The sequence below is a fragment of the Pseudophryne corroboree genome, chromosome 9 (genome assembly GCF_028390025.1).
Source record: "Pseudophryne corroboree isolate aPseCor3 chromosome 9, aPseCor3.hap2, whole genome shotgun sequence".
NCBI classification, from domain to species: domain Eukaryota; kingdom Metazoa; phylum Chordata; class Amphibia; order Anura; family Myobatrachidae; genus Pseudophryne; species Pseudophryne corroboree.
In genome coordinates this window covers 460,892,297-460,904,764 of record NC_086452.1, presented here as the reverse complement: position 1 = coordinate 460,904,764, position 12,468 = coordinate 460,892,297, and the positions used below count along the sequence as shown (strand labels likewise).

Below are 12,468 nucleotides of genomic sequence, written 5' to 3'. Positions count from 1 at the left end.
CCAGCAGCAGGACCGCTACTGCCGCCTTTGTGCAAGGAGGAACAGGAGGAGCACTGCCAGAGCCCTGCAAAATGACCTCCAGAAAGCCACAAATGTGCATGTGTCTACTCAAACGATCAGAAACAGACTCCATGAGGGTGGTATGAGGGCCCGACGTCCACAGGTGGGGGTTGTGCTTACAGCCCAACACCGTGCAGGACGTTTGGCATTTGCCAGAGAACACCAAGATTGGCAAATTCGCCACTGGCGCCCTGTGCTCTTCACAGATGAAAGCAGGTTCTCACTGAGCACATGTGACAGACGTGACAGACTCTGGTGACGCCAAGGAGAACGTTCTGCTGCCTGCAACATCCTCCAGTATGACCGGCTTGGCAGTGGGTCAGTAATTGTGTGGGGTGGCATTTCTTTGGGGGGCCGCACAGCCCTCCATGTGCTCGCCAGAGGTAGCCTGACTGCCATTAGGTACCGAGATGAGATCCTCAGACCCCTTGTGAGACCATATGCTGGTGCTGTTGGCCCTGGGTTCCTCCTAATGCAAGACAATGCTAGACCTCATGTGGCTGGAGTGTGTCAGCAGTTCCTGCAAGACGAAGGCACTGATGCTATGGACTGGCCCGCCCGTTCCCCATACCTGAATCCAATTGAACACATCTGGGACATCATGTCTCGCTCCATCCACCAACGCCACGTTGCACCACAGACTGTCCAGGAGTTGGCGGATGCTTTAGTCCAGGTCTGGGAGGAGATCCCTCAGGAGACCATCCGCCACCTCATCAGGAGCATGCCCAGGCATTGTAGGGAGGTCATACAGGCACGTGGAGGCCACACACACTACTGAGCCTCATTTTGACTTGTTTTAAGGAAATTACATCAAAGTTGGATCAGCCTGTAGTGTGTTTTTCCACTTTAGTTTTGAGTGTGACTCCAAATCCAGACCTCCATGGGTTAATAAATTTGATATCCATTGATCATTTTTGTGTGATTTTGTTGTCAGCACATTCAACTATGTAAAGAACAAAGTATTTAATAAGAATATTTCATTCATTCAGATCTAGGATGTGTTATTTTAGTGTTCCCTTTATTTTTTTAAACAGTGTACATATCTGAGGGTGTAGTGCAGGCGCCGCTCTGAGCCCGTATGGGGAGAGCAGCCTGATAACATGTTACTGTAACAGCGCTGGCCCTAGGGCCATATTATATACACAACTGCACATAATGTTACAAGATGCCTCATACTGGGGTGAAACAGCTTGCAGGCTGGTGACTCCTTCTGCATAGTGAGGTGACTGATGCTGGATTGTTAAAGTTGCATGGAGTAATTCCAGGTCATATGACGGCACAGCAGCACTTCTGAGGGTAATTGTCAGTTTGAACCTTGTTCTCCTTCCCATAGACAAAGTAGTCGTATCGATTGTCTTTCCAAATGTATACCACCTTGGTGAGCGGCAGCCACTCAGTGCCGTGTCTCTGAGGATATAGAGTAAATGTATTATTATATATGGGGTACTACAGTATGCCTCGTACTATCCTAATGTGATAAGTGGGAGAGATTTACTAGGACTTGGAGAGTGACAAAGTGGAGAGAGATGAAGTACCAGCCAATCAGCTCCTAACCTCCATGTTACAGGCTGTGTTTGAAAAATGACTGTTAGGAACTGATTGGCTGGTGCTTTACCTCTCTCCACTTTATCTCTCTCCACCACCACATGGCTGCAGCCTGTCAATGGTGCTGTGGATTAGAGGGCACAGAGCGATCTCGCAGAGATCTGCAGACACCCTGGATAGCTCCTGCACACGCGCAGATATAAAAACAAGAGAGGTGTATGCCGCCATCGGGATTGTGGCCATCTCCGAGTCCTGACATTTTTGCCTTAAAATAATTTCCCAACTTTTCACCTTCTCTGGAGGTGCGAGTAAACACGCGGATGTTCACCCCTTATAATGTGTCACTTTTATGTGAAGGTTCCCCTCAGTGTACTGCAGTGTAGGATCACCAATGTCAGCAATGTACGTACCTGTCTCAGTATCCGGGATGAAGGAGCACACTGTGCTTGATGCTGCTGCAAACCGTTCAGGGAAGCCTGATTAATTGCCGGAGATGGGAAGTTGTTCAGCGGCGCCAACTATAATGGAAAATAGCCCAAAGGTAAGAAGGTCACACTCCAGTACCACACTCAGGTATCCCTTCATAAGAGAGAGAGAGACACAGAGAGAGAGAGAGAGAGAGAGAGAGAGATACACACTGAGGAAGCCGCTGATGTCAGATCAAAGCGGAGAAACGCGTATGTGGATGACCGTGAGTTCATAGCCAGCCGGCTCAATTGTTGAATAGGAAAACTCTGTGGGCATAACTGCTTGTTGTATGCATAACTGCATGATGCTATACTAACATCTCGGCACCCGGACCCCAGTGCTAAGGGGATTAGGGAATGTGCTCCCAGAGCTGTATGCTTTAATAATTGCCTGCTATCAGAGACTGCCTTCTAACAAACACTCCTGCTTTAAAGGGATTACCAATCACAAGCTTACAATTGCTGCTCTGTCTATGCATTAACCAATTCTTGGGACATTTCTGCTATTCTACAAAACCTCATTTGTGCAGGGGTATAGCAATTGAATTACATCTACACTTTGCTGCATTTCTAATTAGTCCTGTGGACTTTTAAATACCTGCGTAACATTGCAGGGACGCCTGTTATGTTATATGAGTCACCTGTGAATGGATGCAAGAATTAGATTAATATCTCTATGTGTTTAAAAGCATAATATTTTGATATATGTGTTAATTTTATGCTAGGAGTTATTGAATACACTAACCAGTATTCTAATTGTTTTATCTATTAAAACCGTCCGGTAATTGGGGGAATTTTCTTTTTTATATTGTGATATTGAATAAATTTCTCATTTTGGATGATATGCGCAGTTCCATTCCCTTTTTTTATTTACTTAATTGGGGTCAGAGAAACCAGGCCCTAGGAACGTGCGGCTACCATCCAATACAATCATTGGCGCCCAATTGTGTGTTTTTTTTTTCTATAAGAGAGAGAGATGGAGAAGAGAAAAAGGGAGGGAAAGGGAGAGAGAGATGGAGAAGAGAGAGAGAGCTGGAGAAGTGTTATGCACACCAGTGCCTGCAGGAATGTACTGGTATCTGAACTGTTAGGCACACCAGTGCCTACAGGAATGTACTGGTGTTTGAACTGTTATGCACACCAGTGCCTGCAGGAATGTACTGGTGTCTGAACGGTGAGGGATGCAAAACAAATGAACTCACAGACAGACTGGGGAATATGACATTACGTACACAGAAGGTGATAGGGTAACAAAATAAACACAAAGTGAACAGAGAAGCCCAGAGGCTAAGAAACTGGGTGTCTCCCTAGTATAGTAATGCTCAGATGGAAAAAGCAAGATGTTGTGTTTTAATACGTAGAGAACCCGAAATGCTGTTGCTAAGGGCAACAGCAAAACCCTAAAGGGTTACCAACGGGTGTGGCAGTAAACTCCTTGGTCAGAGATGGAATGATAAACACAAGGAGAGTCTCCACAATCCTAATCCTCACTTGCAGTGCACAGGTTCAGCTTACTGCCACTAAACTGACACCTGAACACCTTGCACAGTGAGACAGGATTTAGGCAGGCAAGTCTGAGAATACAGCCGCAAACTTGCTAAGTTCACAGAGTAGCAAAAGAACCCCAGCAAGTTAAACGACTGACTCCAGTCTTACTGCTAGGTCTGGATTGGCAGAGTGTAGTACCAAATCCCCAGGCCTATTTGCAGTAAGCAACAACAAATACAAAGCTACACAGTACTGGCTAACTTTCAGGAACTGACTAACCAACAAAGATTCAGCAGCATCTGCTTAACCTGAGAAGAGGCCTTATATAGCAGGTGCTGTCCACGCCCCACTCAGACCTCACAGACTGTGAGCACAAAAACCAGCACCGGATCCCCTGCCGTGCACAGAGCCTGTAACCACTGCACAGCAAAAGACCCGAACCGGAGTATCCGCTGCGCTCAGGTTACTCCGCTAGCACTTGTCTCCCAGTTGCCATGACAACATGGCAGCACAGGGCAGGAGACCCTAACAAGAAGAGAAAGAGGGAGGGAGAGGGAGGGAGAGCTGGAGAAGAGAGAGAGAGCTGGAGTAGAGAAAGAGGGAGGGAGAGCTGGAGAAGAGAAAGAGGGAGGGAGAGCTGGAGAAGAGAGAGAGCTGGAGAAGAGAAAGAGGGAGGGAGAGAGAGCTGGAGAAGAGAAAGAGGGAGGGAGAGGGAGAGAGAGCTGGAGAAGAGAGAGAGAGAGAGATGGAGAGAGGAGGGTGAGGAAGAGCTGGAGAAGAGAGAGGGACAGGGAGAGCTGGAGGAGATGGGAAGGGAGAGCTAGAGAAGAGAGAGGGAAGGAGAGCTGAAGAAGAGGGGGAGGGAGAGCTGGAGAAGAGAGGGGCAGGGAGAGCTGGAGAAGAGAGGGGCAGAGAGAGCTAGAAAAGAGAGATGGGGTAGGGAGAGCTGGAGAAGAGAGGGGCAGGGAGAGCTGGAAGAGTGAGAGGGAGAGGGAGGGCTGAAGAGGAGGAGGGAGAGCTGGAGGAGAGAGAGAGGGCTGGAGAAGAGAGGGAGGTGGGTAAGGGACAGGAGGAGAGGCAAGGAGAAAGTGGTGTCTGGAGAGACTGTGTAGAAATCTGAACTATATGTACCTGGAATTTTCATTTATTGTCACATTTTTTACTTCTACAATTAAAGATATGACCAGCATCCATCTCTTTATAGAGAGCAGACACCAGTTACAAACTGCTAAGGTAGCTGGTCACTGTGGCACAGGGAGTAAGGTATATGGCAGTGCGAGAGCTTAAGGGGCTGATGGCTGATTGCGAGTCGGATGCAGCAGTGATATCGGACACAATGGAGCAATATATTTTGGCTGTGCTTGAGTCCCGATTTTGTACACTCAGAGTCTCAGATCTGGATGCACGGTAGTAGAAATGTGAGGGGTGTTCCTGGACAGTAACTGGGAGTGACTAAATAGATGCACTGGGATGTTAAGAGTGTTGGGGGCAAGTCGCGGGAGTGGTAATAGCAAACACTGAACCGCTCACTTAGGAGGCCATAGTCTGACAAAGACACTGCAGCTGCCAAGTATCACTGCGGACGATGGTGGTGCTTAAAGACGCGGAATTTCTACATCTATGGGCGCATCACTCCGAGTCCTTACACATTTCGGATGCACGGATGGACACCAAGGAAGACTTTGTAGTGCCACTTGCATAAATCCGTAGTAGAGATCTATACATTAAGCCCCTATGCCTAAGTAGTGATCTGTACATTCAGTCTCTAAGCATCAGTAGTGATCTGTACATTCAGTCTCTAAGCCTCAGTAGTGATCTGTACATTCATCCCCTATGCCTCAGTAGGGATCTGTACATTCAGCCCCTAAGCCTCAGTAGTGATCTGTACATTCATCCCCTAAGCCTCTGTAGTGATCTGTACACTAAGCCTATAAGCCTCTGTAGTGATCTGTACACTAAGCCTATAAGCCTCAGTAGTGATCTGTACATTCAGCCCCAAAGCCTCAGCAGTGATCTATACATTCAGCCCCTAAGCCTCAGCAGTGATCTACACATTCAGCCCCTAAGCCTCAGCAGTGATCTGTACATTCAGCCCCTAAGCCTCAGTAGTGATCTGTACATTCATCCCCTAAGCCTCAGTAGTGATCTGTACATTCAGCCCCTAAGCCTCAGCAGTGATCTATACATTCAGCCCCTAAGCCTCAGCAGTGATCTGTACATTCAGCCCCTAAGCCTCAGTAGTGATCTGTACATTCATCCCCTAAGCCTCAGTAGTGATCTGTACATTCAGCCCCTAAGCCTCAGTAGTGATCTATACATTCAGCTCCTAAGCCTCAGCAGTGATCTATACATTCAGCCCCTAAGCCTCAGCAGTGATCTATACATTCAGCCCCTAAGCCTCAGCAGTGATCTGTACATTCAGCCCCTAAGCCTCAGCAGTGATCTGTACATTCAGCCCCTAAGCCTCAGCAGTGATCTGTACATTCAGCCCCTAAGCCTCAGTAATGATCTGTACATTCAGCCTCTAAGCCTCAGTAATGATCTTTATATTCAGCTCCTAAGCCTCAGTAGTGATCTGTACATTCAGCCCCGAAGCCTCCTTTAGCCCCTAAGCCTTAGTAGTGATCTGTACATTCAGCCCCTAAGCCTCAGTAGTGATCTGTACATTCAGCCTCTAAGCCTCAGTAGTGATCTGTACATTCAGCCCCTAAGCCTCAGTAGTGATCTGTACATTCAGCCTCTAAGCCTCAGTAAGTGATCTGTACATTCAGCCTCTAAGCCTCAGTAAGTGATCTGTACATTCAGCCTCTAAGCCTCAGCAGTGATCTGTACATTCAGCCTCTAAGCCTCAGTAAGTGATCTGTACATTCAGCCCCTAAGCCTGAGTAGTGATCTGTACATTCAGCCCCTAAGCCTCAGTAGTGATCTATACATTCAGTTCCTAAGCCTCAGTAGTGATCTATACATTCAGCCCCTAAGCCTCAGTAGTGATCTATACATTCAGTTCCTAAGCCTCAGTAGTGATCTATACATTCAGCCCCTAAGCCTCAGTAGTGATCTGTACATTCAGCCTCTAAGCCTCAGTAGTGATCTATACATTCAGCCCCTAAGCCTCAGTAGTGATCTATACATTCAGCCCCTAAGCCTCAGTAGTGATCTGTACATTCAGCCCCTAAGCCTCAGTAGTGATCTGCACATTCAGCCCCTAAGCCTCAGTAGTGATCTGTACATTCAGCCCCTAAGCCTCAGTAGTGATCTGTACATTCAGCCCCTAAGCCTCAGTAGTGATCTGTACATTCAGCCTCTAAGCTTCAGTAGTGATCTGTACACTCAGCCTCTAAGCCTCAGTAGTGATCTGTACATTCAGCTCCTAATCCTCAGTAGTGATCTGTACATTCAGCCCCTAAGCCTCAGTAGTGATCTATACATTCAGCCCCTAAGCCTCAGTAGTGATCTATACATTCAGCCCCTAAGCCTCAGTAGTGATCTGTACATTCAGCCCCTAAGTCTCAGTAGTGATCTGCACATTCAGCCCCTAAGCCTCAGTAGTGATCTGTACATTCAGCCCCTAAGCCTCAGTAGTGATCTGCAAATTCAGCCCCTAAGCCTCAGTAGTGGTTTGTACATTCAGCCCCTAAGCCTCAGCAGTGATCTATACATTCAGCCCCTAAGCCTTAGTAGTGATCTATACATTCAGCCCCTAAGCCTCAGCAGTGATCTATACATTCAGCCCCTAAGCCTCAGTAGTGATTTGTACATTCAGCCCCTAAGCCTCAGTAGTGATTTGTACATTCAGCCCCTAAGCCTTAGTAGTGATCTATACATTCAGCCCCTAAGCCTCAGTAGTGATCTATACATACAGCTCCTAAGCCTCAGCAGTGATCTATACATTCATCCCCTAAGCCTCAGTAGTGATCTGTACATTCAGCTCCTAAGCCTCAGTAGTGATCTATACATTCAGCTCCTAAGCCTCAGCAGTGATCTGTACATTCAGCCCCTAAGCCTCAGTAGTGATCTGTACATTCAGCCCCTAAGCCTCAGTAGTGATCTGTACATTCAGCCCCTAAGCCTCAGTAGTGATCTATACATTCAGCCCCTAAGCCTCAGTAGTGATCTGTACATTCAGCCCCTAAGCCTCAGTAGTGATCTGTACATTCAGCACTAAGCCTCAGTAGTGATCTGTACATTCAGCCCCTAAGCCTCAGTAGTGATCTGTACATTCAGCCCCTAAGCCTCAGTAGTGATCTGTACATTCAGCACTAAGGGCTACATTTACTAAGCAGTGATAAGAGCGGAGAAGTGAGCCAGTGGAGAAATTTCCCCATCAACCAATCAGCAGCTCTGTATGATTTTATAGTATGCAAATTATAGATGTTACTTCAGTGCTGATTGGTTGCCATGGGCAACTTCTCCACTGGCTCACTTCTCCACTCTTATCACTGCTTAGTAAATGTATCCCTAAGCCTCAGTAGTGTTCTGTACACTCAGCCTCTAAGCCTCAGCAGTGATCTCTACATTCAACACCTAAGCCTCAGTAGTGATCTGTACATTCAGCCCCTAAGCCTCTGTAGTGATCTATACATTTATCTCCTAAGCCTCAGTAGTGATCTGTACATTCATCCCCTAAGCCTTAGTAGTGATCTATACATTCAGCCCCTAAGCCTCAGTAGTGATCTGTACATTCAGCCCCTAAGCCTCTGTAGTGATCTATACATTTATCTCCTAAGCCTCAGTAGTGATCTATACATTCAGCCCCTAAGCCTCAGTAGTGATCTATACATTCAGCCCCTAAGCCTCAGTAGTGATCTGTACATTCAGCCCCTAAGCCTCAGTAGTGATCTATACATTCAGCCTCTAAGCCTCAGTAGTGATCTATACATTCAGCCTCTAAGCCTCAGTAGTGATCTGTACATTCATCCCCTAAGCCTTAGTAGTGATCTGTACATTCATCCCCTAAGCCTTAGTAGTGATCTATACATTCAGCCCCTAAGCCTTAGTAGTGATCTATGCACTCAGCCCACTCACCAGCAACTGCTCATCGGTGAAGATTTTCTCCCCATTCACTTTCGTAAACAGCTCCGTAGAGAACTTGGAATTGTGATCAGCTACAAACTCATAAATGTTATTTTTCCTGGAAGAGAGAATAAATAATATCTGCAAATGAAATGTATCTGCGCGCTAAGGTTTATTTATCACTGTGCCCGTTTGTCCACATCATACATGTATAGTGTACCCCATCCTACATAACAGTTTTTGGAACCACCCCAGGACTACGTGCACCTACAGTACTTCTGCGAGATTGTGAGTCTGGCTGGACATGCTCCAAATTAAACGTCTTTATTTTTTTACCTAAAAGATTGTATATTTCAGACTCATTTATATCTAATACTAAGCATAGGACTGAGGGGACATCACAATTGTCCTTATTGGAGGGTGCAGTACTTTTCTGTGTTGGAATGTTTATATTACAGATGTACAGTATTCATGGTCTGGGAATTGTGCTTGTTCGGGGTGCACCCCATTACGCCCCTATATATGGGGTCATGCCCCATTTATCCTACAACAAGGAAGCAGTGATGTTGGGCTGCCCCATTGATCATCTTTGCAGGCATCAACTGAACACCTCATCCATTCTTACCATGTGACGGTCATCTCGATGTAGTTCAGGAGTTTTCCGCGCCCGGAACATCGCGCGCATGTCACATGTCCGCTGCCTTGACAAGTTGTGCAGCTGCGAATGGGAAGAGCACATGTGAGATTGTAGACATACAGGGTGAACTACAGATCACAGAAGTGCCATGCAATCTAGTGTTTGTTGACATTACTTAAAGGACAGTTCCCCCTAAAGATGAATAATCAGTTTGGTGCTGAGACTCGCTGGTGGGATTCCTGACGTCCTGTGCCCGGTTGGGGCTACTCCTGTGACAGAAGGCATGAGCGAAGGTGGCCAGTCCTGCGGCCACTTGCAGGATGCCAGAGAACCCACCTGAATGCCATACCACAGATAAGGGATCTTTAGGCACCAGAGTGATGAAGAATAGCCCTATCAATGAGTACATTCATTTAATGTGGGTGTGGTATGCAGGTTACTAATCTCCCAATCGTAGTCCACGTGGATCGTTAAGTACGAAAAAGTTCTAATAAAGAAAAAAAATGTGAAAAACTCATGTTGACCTTTTGAACTAAAACATGTCGACCTAGAGACCCTGTCGACCTAGAGACCCTGTCAACTTAGTTACTGTCAACCAATAGTGGTCGACCTAGTTACTGTCGACCTGGAGACCGGATCCCATTTAATGTACAGGTAGCACAATTATTACCCAATGCTTAAATGAATTTTGGGCCTAATTCAGACCTGATCGGTGCTGTGCGTTTTCGCACAGCAGCCGACCAGGTCTGAACTGCTCATGCGCCGGTGCCGCAGTGCGCCGGCGCATGGCAGACAGCCGACAGCTGTCTCAGCTTTGCGATCGCCTCTGCCTGATTGACAGGCAAAGGCGGTCGCTGGGCGGGAGGTGGCGGGCCATTTAGGGGGCGCGGTCCGGGCAACGCAGGCGTGCCTGGACTGTGTAGGGGGCGGCGGCTGCATGACGTCACACGCAGTCGCTGCGTCCAGCACAGCAACGGGTAACTACTCGTGAAGTACAAAAGCATCGCCGCTGTGTGATGCTTTTGTACTTCTGCGGTAAGGGAGGGCCTGACGTGCGGGGCGTTCTCCCCGTATGTCTGTGTGACTGATCGTAGCTGTTATAAATTTAGCACATCTACGATCAGGTCTGAATCAGGCCCTTTGTACAATGGGGGTCATTCCGAGTTGTTTGCTCGTTGATGATTTTCGCAGCGGAGCGATTAATGCGAAAACAGCGCGCATGCGCTAAGTATTTTAGCACAAAACTTAGTAGATTTACTCACGTCCGAATGAAGAATTTTCATCGTTGAAGTGATCGGCATGTGATTGACAGGAAGTGGGTGTTTCTGGGCGGAAACTGACTGTTTTCTGGGAGTGTGCGGAAAAACGCAGACGTGCCAGGATAAAACGCGGAAGTGTCTGGAGAAACGGGGGAGTGGCTGGCGGAACGCAGGGCGTGTTTGTGACGTCAAACCAGGAACGAAACGGACTGAACTGATCGCAGTGTAGGAGTAAGTCTCGAGCTACTCAGAAACTGCTAACAAATTTCTATTCGCAATTCTGCTAATCTTTCGTTCGCTATTCTGCTAAGCGAAGATACACTCCCAGTAGGCGGCGGCTTAGCGTGTGCAATGCTGCTAAAAGCAGCTAGCGAGCGAACAACTCGGAATGAGGGCCAATGTTCACTTTCTGATAATTATCAGTAATATATAATGTACAGTAATACATGTTTATACCACTGGCTTTAAAACACAAGCCAAAAATTCCGGGTGGCATTTTAATGCCCATTTGTGATGACTACATTTCCTTTAGAAAATACATGGTTCTCCTAGCACCCTCCCATAGGGATGTACTGTATATTATAACAAATCTACATTTGTTGTGTTATGGTCACTGTTTATAAATGTTCCGATATAAAAGTTTTGTTTTAGGGCTGATAGAATTCTGCTTTTTCTTTTGGGAGGGGGGTGTAGAGGCCAGCCCAGGGCGCACTAGCAGGACCTGGTTACTTACACAAAGCTTAGGGTGCATACACACGGTGAGATTCGGACTTATCCGATTCTCACCGTGCGACAGGGGGCCGGGTCGGCACTTAGCCAGTATCGCAAGCACATAATGAGTGTGCTTGCGATGCTGGCTATGTGCGATGTCAATCCTGACTATCTCTTCTATAGAGATAGCCAGGATTGACTTGCCTGCACAGCCTATTTTTTCTGCCGATGCCGACCGCGCGGGGCCGCGCATCGGCATCGGATCGGGATCGCAAGGTGACTGTCACCTTGCGATCTGCAGTATCTTTTCTTCAGATTCTGACTATATAGTCAGAATCGGAAGAAAATATCTTACCGTCTGTACACACCTTAAGATTAGTACTTGCAGCCTTTTCATATACAGTATAACATATTGGGGGGTATCCTATGGTAAATCACCGCAGCTAATTGATCCTACAGGGGCTAACCAATTAGACTTGACTGCCGCCACTTATCAGGGATTATGAGGAACATGAAGCAGAATCCCGGATGATCAGCCCTCAGAGACCCGGTTTTCAGCGATAACACATGGGTCTGGGAACTTATCCCAGATCTCATGTGTCATCGCCTGAAAACGGGTCATTTACTGCATAGTAAAAATGCGCTGTAATTGGATAGCCCGATAATATTATTGAGCTAAAAAGACAATGTTGCCGTGCAGTAAATTAGCACCGGCAATTGGATATCGCCCATTGGGGGTAATTCCAAGTTGATCGCAGCAGGAATTCTGTTAGCAGTTGGGCAAAACCATGTGCACTGCAGGTGGGGCAGATGTAACATGTGCAGAGAGAGATAGATTTGGGTGTGGTGTGTTCAATCTGCAATCTAATTTGCAGTGTAAAAATAAAGCAGCCAGTATTTACCCTGCACAGAAATAAAATAACCCACCCAAATCTAACTCTCTCTGCACATGTTATATCTGCCCCCCCCTGCAGTGCACATGGTTTTGCCCAACTGCAAAAAAAAATCCTGCTGCGATCAACTTGGAATTACCCCCATTGTGTATTAATCAGAAATTGTTAATTCAAATTTGAAAAAATTATTTTATATCCCAAATTTCCTATTCTTTTTCTTAATAGTCTTTGGGGGTCAATCAGATCTGATTGCTGGGCAGGATTATTTGCTGTCCGGCGATCAGACAGTCTCCGCCTACAGGGGGAGTGTATTTTTGCTGTGTAATTGTGCAATCCTGTATGCTAGCAGAGCTGCAAAAATCCAGTATGTGCAATCTCTGCGCAGCCCAGGACTT

General features: G+C 46.8%; 1 protein-coding gene across 1 annotated transcript in view; it reads right to left on the bottom strand.

Annotated features, from left to right (window-relative positions):
• The window catches only part of LOC134958851 (uncharacterized), a 109,275-nt gene that overhangs the window by 47,995 nt on the left and 48,812 nt on the right, over window positions 1-12,468 (bottom strand). The window contains exons 11-14 of the mRNA XM_063941558.1: window positions 9,199-9,291; window positions 8,586-8,691; window positions 2,016-2,123; window positions 1,330-1,467 (exon numbers count right to left, since the gene is read on the bottom strand). Coding sequence (XP_063797628.1) covers window positions 1,330-1,467; window positions 2,016-2,123; window positions 8,586-8,691; window positions 9,199-9,291 — 445 coding nt within the window. The remainder of the gene's footprint in view (window positions 1-1,329; window positions 1,468-2,015; window positions 2,124-8,585; window positions 8,692-9,198; window positions 9,292-12,468) is intronic.